This window comes from Dermacentor andersoni, chromosome 2 (genome assembly GCF_023375885.2).
Source record: "Dermacentor andersoni chromosome 2, qqDerAnde1_hic_scaffold, whole genome shotgun sequence".
In the NCBI taxonomy this organism is placed as follows: Eukaryota; Metazoa; Arthropoda; class Arachnida; order Ixodida; family Ixodidae; genus Dermacentor; species Dermacentor andersoni.
Window position 1 is genome coordinate 200,295,273 of NC_092815.1, and position 16,659 is coordinate 200,311,931.

The 16,659-nt window shown below is 46.0% G+C and overlaps 1 protein-coding gene across 1 annotated transcript in view; it reads left to right on the forward strand.

The window, feature by feature from the left end:
* The window catches only part of LOC126540241 (2-Hydroxyacid oxidase 1-like), a 149,547-nt gene that overhangs the window by 7,964 nt on the left and 124,924 nt on the right, over positions 1-16,659 (forward strand). Inside the window, exon 2 of the mRNA XM_050187043.3 lies at positions 88-250. Coding sequence (XP_050043000.2) covers positions 88-250 — 163 coding nt within the window. The remainder of the gene's footprint in view (positions 1-87; positions 251-16,659) is intronic.

Here is a 16,659-nt window from a genome sequence, read left to right on the forward strand (position 1 = left end):
GACAGTTACGAAATAAAAAAAAAATTGTCACTGCAGTGCATGACTTTCATGTATGCCATTGATGTTCTTTTGCACGCACCAACACAGTTGCAAGAAAAATCCTCCCCGAAAATGGGGAGGGTGATCAGGCGAGAAAGACGGAGGACCTTTGTTTGCCGAAACGTGAGATTCCAGCAAATGTGAGGCGCTACTTTGAGATGGGAGCTGGCCGAGGCCAAACTGTTCGTGAAAACGAGCGGGCATTCCAAAGGTGAGTTTACCGGGCACCAACGAGAAGATTTGTTTTCGTTTGAAAATGAAGCGTTGCAAAGTAATGTATATGAAGTGAGAAATCTCTGCAACAGGGGTGCTATAACGTAAAGCTATTGCACTTTTCTATTACAATTCTGCAATCAACCCGGCACGATTGGTCTAAAAATTTTCGGTTCACCTTCACTTTGCCTGTCCGTGACGTGACGTCATGAAAACGATGATAGCACCCCGTCTGATTTGACGTGTACACACTAATTATGCATGAATAGGCCGAACAAAAGAAAATTCTTTCTGATTCGACGCCTTTTCGCTATTAGCCTTCAGCTATCGGTAAAAAATTCTTGGGCTGCGCCCACTTCTGCCTGTCACGCGAGGTCTCAAGACCGCGAAACCTCACCCCTTCAAAATGACGTGTAGGCGTTAAAGATGCCTAATATGCCGAACAAAACTGAATTTTTCTCTAAATAGCCGAGAACTGCCCCGTTCCGAAAGTAACAGAAGATGGCTGCCCACAGATAGCTCAGGCTACTCGCACCTGCTGTACAGCATGAATTCATTTGCGTATAGTAAATGTTTTTGCGTGGAAGTATAACGTTATCGAGTCTTTTCCGCTCGTATACGACATTTCTCTGCCAACTCTACTTCGTTGAGGATCCGTTTTAGCGACAATCTTAACCTTTCGTTGCACGGCACCGGGATTTTCGACCAGCCACCGCAGTGAAGAAAGGGGAAGCGGACCAATCGCAGACACAATTACCACCCTCCTCATCCGGTTATCGATTTTCACTGCGCTGGCTCGGCCCCATCGAGTTCCTCTCCACTTGAGCGTGCTCCTCGCTTCTTGTCAGCCAATTAGATAAGAAAAAGGACTCAATGTTGGCAATGTTATTCGTTTTGAAAGCAAACAAAAGTGACCTCTTATAAACGAGGAGAGCGCTTGATTGGGCTCTTCAGACAACGCTGCGGGTCACCGCCTGATACTTGTGTCGGCGATGACGTGAATTTGACGTCAGGAGATTTGAATAAAACAGACCGGAATTGTGTTAGGTTAAAGGATCCCAGGTTCACTATCCAGGACCCTTATTGCAATTTTTTAGCTTCTACCTTTTCGCGCTAATTCCTCACCGTTGGCGCGGCAAACATTGGAAGCTCTCCACTGGATTCTTTCTTTTCTATTTTACTCGCTGGTCATTGGGAACTCAAATTTCACAACGGACAAAACAGTTTTGCAGGCTGTGAGACGAATGTTTCTATATTTATTGCGCAAGCTCCGGGACAATGTTGCTACCGACAGGGCGTGCGGGCACAGAGAAAGCAACGACGCACCAAGAAACAGCCAACAGTATCAATGGCGAACAGGTTTTCAGGAAGTTTACAACAGTGTCAGACCTGCGTAAGTAAACCACAGCAACAATGCTTCACCGGGAATGTGGCGGGTTTCATCACCCTGCAGCAGGATAAATAGTTGGGTGAGGATTACCGTGACATAATTCGTTCTAGCGAGAGCACACTGACCGACAATTTGTAGCGATGTCATGTGCCCGCGTAGAACTCCCATTAAGATTGTAAAATCCGGGTCCATTGGAAGGACCAGCATCTAAATTTCTTAAAAGGTGGTACGTGAGTTACTGTTCTTGGATTACAGGGACGGCGCGTTGAATGGCTGTATGTGCCGAAATAGCCGAGGCATGTTTGAGCACGACGAGCACACAACCTGCTTAATGGTACCAGTTTATACTCTGAAACTTTCAATGAAGATCAGCGCTCACGCATTCGGCATTGCAGACGTTCCCGGGTGCTTTGCCGTGAAGAAGAAGGATATCGGGGCGTAGCCAGATAAAGAGGGGGGCGGCATACCGGTCACATGCCAAGTGCCCCCCCCCCCCCCCCCGGAAAAGTTCTCCATGACGTGGTAGCTATTTCACCCGGGGAGAACCATGGTCAACGGTTAAATGCAGGGTTCTGCCAGGATCGCGGAAAAATTGGGAAATTAAAATTCTAGCCACTTACCGACGACCAACTCTTTACGACTGTGACACTGACCGAGGTAAATTGAATGCTACGTAAGTGATGTTTAGCGCTATGCTGAGTATCATCAGCCCTTTAGACTTTCTAGAGTAGGGGAGAACGTCTTGTAAGGAGGAACTCTCTATGAATTCTCTATGAACAGCGCGCTAGCGCTTCACTTGTGATCTCCTCGACCCAACAGCGTACGCGCAAGTTGTCCAAAACTTCCCCACGGTTCAAGTTAGCTTATGAAGACCATGCCCTTCGTCAATGTTGAAATTTATTGCGACTTCAATAAATAAAGTAATACGTTTGTTCCCTGGAATCAAAAAGATAAAGAGGAAGTTTTATTTAGATCAGTCTTGAGGCAAATGTCGCTTCATTTACGCATTGCACACGGTACAGAATACAGAATGCTTTAACGCGACAGCGTTAATGGCCTCGTGTCGCAGAAAGTACAGCGTCGGCGCCGGCGTCCGCGGCCGAGAAAATCATCCCGAACCACGCATCCCCAACCACGCCAGCTCTCCGCGTGGCGCATAGGCGTTGCTGAACTAACTGACTTTCTTAAAGCAACATGCGTCAAAAAGTTCTAAAGTACGACTTACACACAACCTACAGACATGATAGCGTCGGATTGTGATTTGAATATATACGAGAAAACATGATTCTCTTGCGCAAAAACACTAACACAATCCCCTTTTCCAGCTGCCGTTTGAGGTCTGTCTTATTAGGAGTGGCGGTTACTTACGGTTACTGAAGGTTTTCGGGAAGCGTGAGAAGCAGTCAGGGATCTTTGAGTGCTATAGAGTTCCACTGTTAAAGGCGAGCTTAGCATCCTCCAAATTTTGTCACGTTCGAAGAAGGAAGATTTTTGCGCGTCCTCCAGGCGCAAAGCTGCGACATACAGCTGCGACATACACGGCAGCAGTACATCTGCCATCAGCATGCAACATAAAAATAAGTTTTAGCATAAACAAATACAGAAAGGAAGGATAAACGACATACAGTATGCACCATGAAAAGACGATCATTCTTTAACTTATATAATTACAACATAATTGTAAAAGAAGGATAAACGATATTATGTCATCAACAGACCTAAGGTGAATTACGAGTTCGAAACTCGAGCCCTGTACTTTGCTTCGGTCAACCTTGGTTGCACATGCCACCGGTGGCGAGCGCTATTTTTCTCTTAGCGAACGCTGCCCACAGTGTATATGCAGACAAATGTTAACACTGCTGTCAATGTGCCTAAGATGAACATTTCCATGTTCAATGTGCTTACAAAAAAAAAAAAAAAAACTTGAACTGGATGTGACATGCAGCAATCTATACGGCAAAAAAAGATAAATTTTTCCGTTTTCATATCGCGTATTAATGTTTGCAAAAATCATCTCAATGTACATCTAAAGTGAAATTTTCCCGAGGACATGGCGCTTTCATCAATACCAAACTACCGCAGCGCGCGCGTACTCCATATTTTTCAGCAAATGGAATTTTTGGCCATCACTCGAATGAGACCAATATTCACGTCAGCCTCACCCTTCCTCAGCAATCTGAAAGATAGCATGCGGCACGATGAGGGTGCAGATTGGAGGACGGAATTAGTACGAATGATTGATTAGTGATTTGGGAGCGGTCCGAAGCATACAACACAATATATCTATATAAAAAAGCATTCTAATGTTACTCCCGGGAATTGTTTTAGAGCGTTTAATTTAGCAGTGATACCATAAATCTACTATTGACAACATAGTAGACCATTTTTATTGCACCATTGCTCATCTTTGTTGCTACTTCCTGTCTCGTTCATACACAGATTTAGGGACCTCCTTCCGAAATAATCAATGGCTTCAAGTATTAAGCTACACTTTATTGTGTAGCTTAAGACGAAAAAGACGACAAGGTGCCTCAAGCTTTAAATTCTGAATAAAATGTGATAATGATAAAATTGTAATTCGAATTCTTTCAATTATGCAGAGTCAATGTTATTCTCAAGGAGTTCTTCCTCGCATTGTTGCTCTACGCGTACTTAAACGCACACATTCTTTTCGTCTCGTGTACTGCGATATTTCTTCCTATTCTACTTATTAATATCTAACATTCTTTTTGTATCTGTTATCTTCATTATATAACCGCCAAGAAGGACCTTAACGATCAAATACTATGTGTGATGTTGGCGCTGCCTGATATGTCACGTGTCACAGTTTCGATTACAAGCTGCGAAATATAAAACACCCAACTTTAGGATGTCACGAAAGCACGGCAAAGTACCATCGCTACCATCCTCGAAGGGCCTGTCATGTTAAACTACAATAGAAAAAGTCACACTTTCGCCCGAAAGGCGAAGCATCGATTGCAATAGCAATTTAGTAGACAGCTATACAAAGTCAGGATATAGTTGAATGTTGAATGCTTTATTCTCAACAGATCTAATGCAGAGCCTGCTAGAGGGGCAGAGGCTAAAAGCTTAAAATGCCTGACAGAGGCCTCTGACCCTTTACAGTTTGGCAAGCGGTTTTAGGCAAAGATGACAGTCACGCTTTCATGACAAACACAAAACATGGAAAAACACACACAATAGAACCATTTTACACTTTTATAAGAACAGTATCAATGTCTATGCGTGTCTATATTACTTACATACTGTACGAACCCACAACCATCGCGAAATGCGAAGGCTGTGGGTTCGGTTCCCACCTGCGGCAAGTTGTTTTTTCATCCACTTTGATTTCCAACAACTTATTGTTTCTTTATTTCATTTATTAAGCACAAGTAATTTCCCCTATGTTGTCCTTGGTGTCAGTGTTTGTTGACTTATGATATGACCAAGAAAAATCGGGCCCCTCGGTTAACCCCCTTTCTTCTCGTTTATTACATAACGAGGGTCTCGAATTTGGCAACATTGATGCCTTCAGGTAGTAAGTGTGGGTTTACTGATCAGTTGCCTTCACCCAAAAAGACCACGTTCTCGTGACGCCTGCGGCAGAATGGACGTTCAACGTCCGCCGCCAAGGTCTGTGAGTGGTGGCGTTGGCTAACACTCCCAGGGTTCTACGAGGACACATAAATACCGAAGAAAGTGGATGGGGAAGCTCCATTGGTAGAGCATCGCACGCGAAATGCGAAGGTTGTGGGTTCGGTTCCCACATGCGGCAAGTTGTTTTTTCATCTACTTTCATTTCCAATAACTTATCTTTTCTTTATTTATTAAGCACAAAGAATTTCTCCTATGTTGTCCTTGGCGTCAGTGTTTGTTGGCGTATTATGATATTAGATACTGCATGAATTACATATATACATTAAACAAACATTTCACACGCGTTATTTTTTATTATTAGGCAACTATATTCATATAACATACCAAGATGCTTGTATACACACATACATATTGCATGGCTTTGTATATTTACACACACCAAAAAAATCAAATAGTAAGTAGATAAAGAACAACAGCAAACATTATTGCTGAGAGTATTTTAATTCAGAAATGATTATGAAATTTTTCATGTTATTTTTGAAAATATTTATAGTGGTACTGAAACTCAATTTTTCTTCGACCTTACTTAATACATCAACTACTATTCTATTTTCTGTCGTCCGTATTCAGTTCGTATTTTGGAAGTGCGTCGTTGTTGGAATCTTACACAATAGCTAGGAATTATTTCATCTTTTGCGTAGAGTTTGTTTTTGTGTATTAATTGCAATAGCTGCAAATAATATAACTGGTCTGCCCACGGTATACCATGTTTTATAAATAAGGGAGCTGTTCTTAAATCTTGCACTTTACCATAATATTTTTCAAGAGACCGTAAAATATTTTTTAAGCATAAAAAGCTTGTTGTAATTCGTTTTTGTACTGGTACCCCAGACAAGTAAACCGTATGTAAGTTTGGAATAGAACAGAGAATAATAAAGAGTTCGCCTTAGCCAGAGTGGTATAAGGTGGGTTACCCTGTACAAACATCGAACTGTGCGTGCTAAATCTGAAATGAGATAATTCATATGTGTAGTCCAATTCAATTGTCTTGAAACCATAGCCCGAGAAATGTTTGTTTTTCAACATGTTTAATTAGGCTGTCTTCAAGCTTTAGCATTACGTTTCTGTACAATGGTTTGTGTAAATATCATGTATGTAGTTTTGGAGGCATTTAATGTCAGCTTGTTCTGTTTCAGCCATCTAGGCAGATGAAAAAGACGTGCATTGGCATCGAGTTCAACTGTTGCAAGGTTATGAGAGGAAAAAAAATATATTTGTGTCATCTGCATACATGATGACGTCAGATGTACCAGGAATAGAGCCAATATTATTTATATAGATGATTAGTAATAGCGACGCAAGTATGGAGCCCTGAGGGACGCTTTGTTTTGTTTTTATTTCCGTTGAAAATGCTCCATTATGCTTTACAAGCTGAAAGCCACCACATAAGTGGCTTCTGAGAAGATGAAGAGGAGGAGGAGTAGATTTTAATGAAGAGAAAGAAGGAGAGGTCGGCCTGGAGAGCGTGTCTCTAGCCTGCTACTCCTCACTGGGGAATGGGGAAGTGGGAAATACAGGGAAAGGTAGGTGACGGGTGATTGTGATATGGTACAATGAAATACTATATACACGTTGTCCAATATGCGGATGCGCACTGGAGACGCAATACACTAAGAGTAATCTTGTCCATACAAAAAGTAATCTTGCCACAAAAAGTTATTGCGCAAACACATTTCGCACTGACTACACGTCTCACAGCTTCTAGAGACGATCGTCTAAACCAGTCTCACTTAAAAAGTTCAAAAGTGCTTTTATGGCACGTTGGGCACAGTCAACACTCCTCCACGCGCCCAAAAGCCTTTCTTCTGAAAAGGGGAGGGAGTCCAAGCTGTCAACAGTAGATTTGAGTTTTCTTCGTTCGGCCGCATATTGAGGGCACACGCAAAGTACGTGAGCTATTGTCGCGAGAGTGTGACAGACGCTACATTCAGGGTCCCGTGTTTGTCCAATCTTGTGAAGGTATCGGTGGGTGTATGCCACACCCAGCCGTAATCGATGAATGAGTGTTTCCTGGCTTCTCCGCAACCGAAATGGAAGCAAGAATTGTAATCCAGCGTCAAGTCTATATAGGCGCTCTTGTCGATGTTCGGGGTTGTCGCAATGTCGCGCCGTAGAAGTTTTAATGGTGGTATGGAGCAAGGTGTTAATGTCATACCGGGAAAATTGAATTTTTATAATGGTTTCGTCAGTGTGCGCCTTTTTTTGCTTCCGCGTCAGCCTGTTCGTTTCCAGCTATTCCACAATGGCCAGGAGTCCACTGCAGCACGATGGTATGCCCGGAATGAGACGCCTCAGCAAGCAGAGACGTGATGTCTTAAACCAGAGGACTATATGCGGTTCTGTCATTCATATAATTGCTGATGAGTTGCAGTGCTGGTATTGAATCACAGAACACTGTCCACTTCGCGAGACTCTGTTGCAGTATGCAGCGAATTGCTTCTCGACCTCCGGTCAACTCAGCTGCTGTAGACGACGTCCTGTGTCCTATCTTGAACCGTTGTACGATCCCCATTCCTGGCACCGTGTAGGCCGCCGCAGAAGAGGTCTGTGTCACGGATCCATCTGTAAAAACATGTTCGTAATGTCCATACATGTAAGCAATGTATGATAGCGCGAAATGCTTGAGACCAGCAAGCGGCATTTTCGACTTCTTCGTCATTCCAGGGATTGAGAGTCTCAGCGTTGGCTTTGCTATCGTTCAGAGTGGAACTTTGGGTATGTCATACAGTTCGAAGTCCGACGGCAATAAGTCTTGCTGCGACAACACGGCTTCTGAGTAAGCGGACACAGGCCGTACGCTTGTAATGTTCGCGAGCGGATGATTCTTTTGTCTAGTCAGTAGCCTTAGATGCACTCGCAATGGCTCATGTTGCAGATAAACTCGAGCTGGGCACGCACGTGTCTCTGAAATAGTGCCCCAAGTAGACGCACATCGTGGTAGACCTAGGCAAATTCTCAGTGCGCTAGCCTGAGCACTTTCAAGCGTGCGTACAGCAGTTGTACTAAGCCGAGAAAGTACAGGCGCACTTTAGCGGGAGTAGCCAACAAAAAGTGCCTGGTAGAGCTGCAGAAGAGATGACTTGGATGACCCCCATGATTTTCCAGAGATATATCGAATGATCTGAGTAAAGCTGTCCAGCTTTGTTCCTAATCCAGAGAGGTGCTTCGACCAAGATAAGTCATGGTCGATGGTGACTCCGAGAAACTTGTAGTGGGTTACTGAAGGTATAACCTTCCCATTAATCATGACGGGGTAGCAGGCCGTTGACTTCCGTGTAAATGCCATGGTTACACTTTTTTCCGGCGAGAGCTGCAGTCCGCGACTGTTTAGGTATGTCGACGTTATTGACACCGCGCGCTGCAGCTTCGTTTGTACTTGCAAGCGCGTTAAGCTCGTGGTCCTTATACAGATGTCGTCTGCTTACACAGAGACCGAAACGGTGCCTGCGTGTTCTTTGACCAGTCCAATGAGAACGATATTAAATAAAGTTGGGCTCAATACACCTCCTTGAGGCACTCCACGATAGACGGGGTGGTTCATTGTTTCACCGTCTGGAGTTGTCATGAATATTGTTCTCCCTTGAAGATAGCTGGCTATCCCCTGATGCATACGTCCCCCGACACCACATTCTCCTAGGGCATTTAAAATTGCATCATGTAGAACGTTGTCAAAAGCACCCTTGATATCTAGAAAGACATCAGCCGTTAATCGACGGCGACGTTTCTGATGTTGAACAGTTGTTACTAGGTCGATGACGCTGTCGATTGACGACCTACCCTTTCGGAAACCTGTCATTGCGTCTGCATATATATTACGCTTCTCCAAAAACCACTCCAGGCGCGTCAAAACCATGCGTTCCATGGTTTTACCTATGCAACTGGAAAGCGCCACAGGTCTGTAGGAAAGCATAGCATGGGGTGTCTTGCCTGGTTTCAATAATGCCACGATTTTGCTTGTCTTCGAGTGTGCAGGCATAGTTCCCGAGGACCAGGAGAGATTGTATAAAGCCAGAAGCTCTTGAGTCGCTCGAGGGCCTATAGATGGCGCAAGGTAGAATAGGTAATGCCATGAGGACCAGGCGCACTTGAGTGTCTTGAAGAGGAAATTGCTACACGTAGCTCTTGCAGCGTGAATGGGAGGTCGAGACGATCGTCCATTGTTGGAGGAGCACACTTGAGCACTGAAGCTACCGATGTTGTAGATCCAGAGAGGCGTATGCAGAAATCTTCCGCGATTTCCTTCTCACTGCGCGTCTGGATGATAGCCAAAGCTCGGAAGGGACGTAGCTGTTGTGGAGAAGATGGTAGTGCTCGTACAACATGCCATATTGTGGACAACGGTTTTCTTGGGTCCAGGCTGGTGCAAAAGGACCTCCAACGTTGTCTGTCGAGCTTGTCTAAGTATCTTTGAATTTTCTTTTGCACACGGCGTGACATCCTCAAGTCGGATATCAATTTAGTTCGCCTGTATTTCCTCTCGGCGCGACGACGAACAGCCCGCAGCTCTTCATATATAACGTGAACGGATGTTCTTGAATTTGATGTTTGGATGATGAATGTTGTTGCGTGCATTGCTGCTGTAATGCGCTCTTCAATCTCTTTTGATGAAATTATAGAGTTGCAGGATTCTTCTAGCTTGTTCTGAAAGACATCCCAGTCAGTGCGTCGCGTATGATAACTTGGAAGTCTTGTAAACCATCTCAGTTGTACATAAGTAGGTAGGTGATCACTGCCATACGTTTCAGCATCTGTGCACCAGGCAGCAGAAGACGAAAGGCATCGTGAAGCGAAAGCTAAATCGAGACAGCTGCTGCACGTTATTCCACGTAGATATGTTGGTGAGCCGTCGTTCAGGATGGTGAGATCATTGCTGCTTGTGAAGTTAAGAAGTTCTCTTCCTCGAATATTTGTGATCCTACTACCCCAAAGATGGTGGTGCGCGTTGAAATCGCCTACAATAATATGAGGTCCTTGGCAAGAGTCAAGAACAAGTTTTAGGTGTCTAGAGTCAAATCTTCCCCTGGGGGAAATATAGCCACCGATGATCTACATTATCCGGCGCTTTAGCTTCAGTGTTATAGAGACGTACTCGTTGCTGTTATGCACCGGAACTTGGTTTAGCGAATACGTCAGGTCACATCGCACACATAGTCAAACTTTGCTAGTATTTCCACTTGTCCCAGACGCGAATTGTTCGTATCCAGAGAGTCTAAATGGCGATGTCATATTCGGCTCGCATATTACGATAACTGGAAACCGATGCTTGAGCACTCTCTGTTTAAAATCTCCCAGGCGACCTCGTAGACCTCGGGCGTTCCACTGGAATATTACGGAACCGCTTATCCTTTCCTGTAGTGACAGCCTTGAAGTTGATGATGCCATGGCGTTTGCTAGCTTTTATACAGCAGCAAGCACTGGTTCTAGTGCCTCGAGAATTTGCACCGCAGCCTTGGCAACGGGCGTCTGAACTCCGATGAGCAGCATTCTCAAGGAACGAATCATCTGTGCAAGCATTGCCTTGATTTGCCCATCCGACGATGAAGGTTCATATTCACGCTGGCGTTCCGGCTGCACTTCTGTGCTCCGAGATGGCAGGGAAGGCCATATAGTAGTGTCCTTGGTGTTCAGAAGAGTAGACGTGGTTAAAGGTGGCTCTGACGTTTGAGGACAAGCAGGAGCGCGCGACGACTTTTCCTGGAGTACAGGTTGTCCTGTTGTCGATGCTGATCGCCTTCTGGTCGATGCTGATCTCCTTCTGCGATTACGTGAGCGCCTTTGGCGGCGGTGGACCTTGGTAGCCGCTTCTCAGTGTGTAGATTGATCTCGTACCGTTTTCCTTAGTACAGACATTTCAGTCTTTCATTTTGGACAGTCCTTCGACGTTGCCTCGTGCGGCCCATCGCAGTTAGGGCACTTCAAGTCAGAGTTAGCACAAGTCAACTCATCGTGATCACCACCACAGCGCGGACATGTCATCTTGTTCATGCACACAGCACTGACATGCCCGATTTTCTGGCCTTTACGGCACTCCAAGGGCCTAGGGATGCATGGACGGACAGGATGTCGCACATAACCCATTTTTACATGTGTTGGTAAGGTCTCTGCCTCAAAAGTGAGTTTTATGCACCTCGACCGTCCCAAACGGTGTATATCTGTGATATGGACAGTCGAGGAGATTAGCGTTGGGAGATCGTCATTATCGATATCTGTATCAACATCGTAGATTACACCGGCGGTGGTGCTGCCTCCATGTACAATCGTATATTGTACATGTACAAGCGTATATCGCCCATTCTCCATAGTTTCGATGATTTTGTCTTTGATATTTACTAGAGCCTGCTCAGTTAATTTGTGCTTTCGAAAACCATATTGCTTTTTGACTATTAGTCGATGTTTTTCAAAGAATACCTGGAGTCTTTCATAAATAACGGCTTCAAAAATTTATGATATTGTGAGATGATGAAGAGCAATGCATTGGAGTCCATACCTGGATAACTTGTTTAGTAATAAATCGAATTGTATAGAGTCAAAGGCTTTGCTGAGGTCTAGAAACAGATCAACCGTATATTGCCCATTCTCCATATTTTGGATGATTTTGTCTTTGATATTTACTAGAGCCTGCTCAGTTTATTTGTGCTTTCGAAAACCATATTGCTTTTCGGCTATTAGGCGATGTTTTTCAAAGAAGACCAGGAGTCTTTCATAAATAACGGCTTCAAAAATTTATGATATTGTGGGAAGTACAGATATGGGACGATAGTTCGATAAGTTGTTTACACCACCCCCTTAATAGATCGCAGTAACTGTCGCAGTCTTTAACTGGCTTGGGAAAATGCCGTTTTCCGGAGAAAGATTAACGATGTGACTAAGTAACCCACAAATTAACCGTGCAACTAATTTTATTTCAGCTGCCCCGACTGTGGGGCTGTTAGCAATGTGGCACACATGCTCTGGTGATGCCCCTCGTTACAGGGACCCAATCACATCACAAAAGGAGAATGGAGCTCTGCCATCCAGAGCTCAGAACTTTAACGTCAAACCTGGGCTGTCCAGAGAGCCCACGATGCGGTGGTTAGGCTCGGCCTACCCGTCTCCACGTGGGAGCGGCCCGCAGCTCTGACCTAGGGCAACCTAGGACCTTGTACCTAGGACCTTGTAATTAAAGTTCTTTGTGTGTCTGTCTGGACATATTTCATCGATCCCTGACGCTACATTATTCTTTAATTGTTTTATTACATTTGATATTTCTACCGGGTTTGTAGGTTGCATGTCGATAGATATAAAGATTGTATTTGCATTGAGAGCGCCATCATCACATTCTGTTTCACAAGAAGATACATAGGAACCAGCGTTAATAAAGTGAATATTCATAGCATTAGCCAATCTTTCCTCGCGCAGTGTTTCTCCATCTATGGTAAGCTCCTCACAGACATTAGTAACATTCTTCCTTGAAGTGAGCGAGTTCACCAAGACCGATATCTTTCATTGGTCGTTGTAAATTCTTTCAAACGTTTTCTCATAACATCGGTGATTTGCTTTTTTCAGATCGGTCGTGAGGGCGTTTCGGTATGTTTTGTATAGTTCGAATTTATCAGGCGCCCGCGTGCTCATAAAGTCATGAGATAACTTATTCTTTACTTTGATACGATAATATAAATCTCCGGTAGTCCATGGTTTCCTTTGCTTTTTTTATTTCTAGAAGATATCTTTACTGGAAACGCAGCATCATAGAAAGCGCGAAGCAATTTTATGAATGTATCATACGCATCGTTTACATTTTCTTTGCAATAGACGTCGTGCCAATTAATTTCTTTAACTATATAAAAGAACGTTTCCCTCGTTTCATCATTTATTAGTCGCTCAATTGTCAGCTGTTTAGTTGGTTGGCTGTTTCTTTCTGTAGCAAATGAAGCAAAAAATACAGGGAGATGATCACTTAAGTCATAGGAAAGAATCCCAGTTTTGGAATCGCATGGGCTTACATTCGAAGCACAAATATCTAGTACTGTTGCACTGTGCGTAGTAATCCTGGTTGGTTTTGTTATGCAGTTTGTTAAACCGTAAGTGGAAAAAAAGAAGTTCTAACTTGTAGGGCTGCGTGACTCTCACGCGTCCCCTGATATGTTGTTTTCCCGCATAGCTCCCGTCTCCTGTAATCCGGCTTCGCCGCGTGGCTTGGTGCCAGCGGCAGTCAGTGTGGTTGAAGCGCACTGCGAGAGATGAAGCGAGTGTAGCTCTGCTAACGCCACCTAACAGTGGGGTTGCTTGGACGCGGAAAGGTGAAGGCTCTTCATCTTTGGCTCGGGCCGACAAGCGGCGCGGACGCTCCGCGCGTGCGCCGATCCATGCTTCTGCGAGACCCTCTCGCGAGGCCTCGTTCGAACGCGCCACCGTTCGCGTGACTGTACGCGCGAACGACCAGGCGTTAATGTCCAGAATGGGGTGAACATATTTGCTAGTTATTCGGCCGCGGTGCGTCGGACATCCGCGATTTGTCGCTCGCCCATGGGCATGTTTTGTGGATAGCAACTCGGCTAGCAGGCATTAGTCTACGAAAGCTGCAATAAATACCCTTGCGATTGTTTGCAGCACTGTGTTGTCGTTTCTTTGTCCCAAGAGCACAGGTGAGAATCCCATATCTGGCTGCCCAACGTGGGGCCTCTTGGGGCATCAGACGATAGTTTTAACAGTTTTGCTTTGTTCGAGACCATTGTTTGAACGGAAGCGTAGGGCTAGCGTGGATTTTGATCGTTGGCGTCGGCGGCGTGCTTTCTTGAGTGAGGCGACGGTGGCTGTAGTGTGTTTGAACTTTTCAACATGCTAAGCCTTTTCGCAAATGCTTTTTTAATGACATTCTTCGGTACGAGAGCCACGTGGTCTACATCCTGGGAGAGCGAGGCTTAGCGTCCGCGGAGTACTGGTAAGCCTGAAGCGTGTGAGTACGGAAGCTTCGTGAGTGGTCCGAATTTCTTACGTAAATACCTTCTTCTATCTCTTTGACTCTGATGAAGTCGCGGCTCTGGAAGCCGGGTGGCCGCGGGCCAAGGGGGCCACTACGGGCTGACTGGTATTGCGGCCTGGCAGCGGGCGCTCCGACACCATCTGGGACGGTGGGCGCCGTCACCTCGGATGCTGTGTGCACCGAGCGGGGTAAGACCACCTAACAGAGCTCAAGTCTCCTCGCGGCTGCCTGTTTTGCGCCCATTTTGGGTGTTGTGTGTGTTTTTTTTTTTGGATGCCGGTTATTGTCAGGGTAGCGATGCTTTAGGCATGAGGCTTTGCGAAGCTGCCTGTCGTACGTGGAGGGACACAACCTGGTGGACCGTGGCGTTGAGGTGTTGCACTTTGCTCCCCTCATTCTAGTTAGCCTCGCACGAATTGAAATTACTCGTTGTACTCAAGGAAACGAGCTTCGTTCACGTGAACTTAGTATCTGAGTAGCCGCCCGATCTTTTGCTGGCCGAGTTGAACATCGTACCACGTGGGTGATGCGGATTCAGAATTCCTCTCCCTTGCAATACTTTAGTGTTTGCCGAGTGCGTTGAGTGTACGCAGCGTGAGTGGAGTCACCCCTGGTTTGCTGTCACCTGCACGTCGTGTGCGCTGCTGCCCCGAACTACGATCGAGCAACCCCCGCCAATGATGATGATTTGGCCAGTTTGGCGCAGCGACTAGCTAGCAACCCTCGGCGGCGGAGAAAAGAGCCGACGGTCACCAAGAGCTACTGCGGCTCTCGCCAGCAGGCCGAGTCGGCGCGAGCGACGCTTGCTCGTACCGACTACTGCGTCGCCGTTTCCGGAGGGCTGGCCTGGAATTGTGCCATTGAGTGTGCAGAGCTGCTGCTGTGACCAGTGGACTAGCGGTGTACCCAAGGACAACATCGGCTCGCATGTTATGGACAGCGTGGGGACATTTCCTCGGCACGGCCACTGTTGCATGTACAGTCGAGCGCGATTTGAAGGTTATCGCGCGAGCGTCGACCTGGAACGCGAACAGCGCCATGGCCCAGAATTCTCTGCCGAGGCGAGGGAGGTATCAGGCCTGCTTCCCTCACTCTTTTTGCTGTTCCTTCAGCAGCCGTCACTCCCTGCTGGGCTATCAGTTTCTTTCTTTTTCTATTTTTTTGGGTTCTGCGAACAGACAGTGATCGTAGTGCGCACGACGTATTCTTCGGTATTATCTGAAATTGGACGTTACGAAGCTGTATCTAGCCTATCTAACGTCATTGCTGCTGAGCCAGGAAGAATGGGTGACCAAGAGCATTAGCTTAAGCCCGCGAAGATACGAGGTAACCAAGTCCACACTTTATCGCAACAAATGGAAAGCTTAGAATAGAGAGAAAGGGTGGTGAGTTTGTCGCGGGGTCATGGTTATTGTATGTAACAGCGAACGAGGGAGAGAAGAGTGCGTAATCATGATTTTTCCTGTCCCGAAACCGGCCGCCAGGTGCCTGGAGTGCTGGGCTGGTTGACGCTCGCGCGATAACCTTCAAATCGCGCTCGACTGTACTACTTTTGTTCGCAAAGGAAGCGTTGATGTTAGATCGTGTGACATGTTTCGCCAGAATATGTACAGATTTAAGGTTGGGGGTATGTGGGGATTCGCGACTCTCACGCGTTCCCTGATATGTCGTTTTCCCGCATAGCTCCCATCTCCTGTAAACCCGCTTCGCCGTGTGGCTTGGTACCAGCGGCAGTCGGTGTGGTTGAAGCGCAATGCGAGAGATGGCGTGAGTGTAGCTCTGCTAACGCCACCTAATAGCTGGGTTACTTGGACGCGGAAAGGTGCAGGCTCTTCCTCTTTGGCTCAGGTCTTGCAAGCGGCGCGGACGCTCCGACATGGTACGGCGCGTGCGCCGATCCATGCTTGGATCGCAGAAGCATCGCAGAAGCATGGAACGCAGAAGCATGGATCTGCGCGTGCGCCGATCCATGCTTTTGCGAGACCGTCTCGCGAGGCCTCGTTCGAACGCGCCACCGTTTGCGTGAACTTAAGCGCGAACGACTAGGTGTTAATGTCCAGAATGGGGCGAACATATTTGCTCGTTATCCGGTCACGGTGAGTCGGAATTCCGCGATTTGTCGCTCGCCCATCGGCATGTTTTGTGGATAGCGACTCGGCTAAAAGACATTAGTCTATGAAAGGTGCAATAAATACCTTTGTGATTGTTGGCACTACTGTGTTGTCGTTCCTTTGTCGCAAGAATACTGGTGATTACCCCACAAACTTTTTCGCATATGGGTCATCTGAAATAAAATCCATGTTGGTGTCACCTTTAACAACACAAGGAGTATTAGGAGAAGTAGTGGTCTCAAGTAAAGTGTCCAGAAATTCTAATAATTTATTTTTATGCCCCT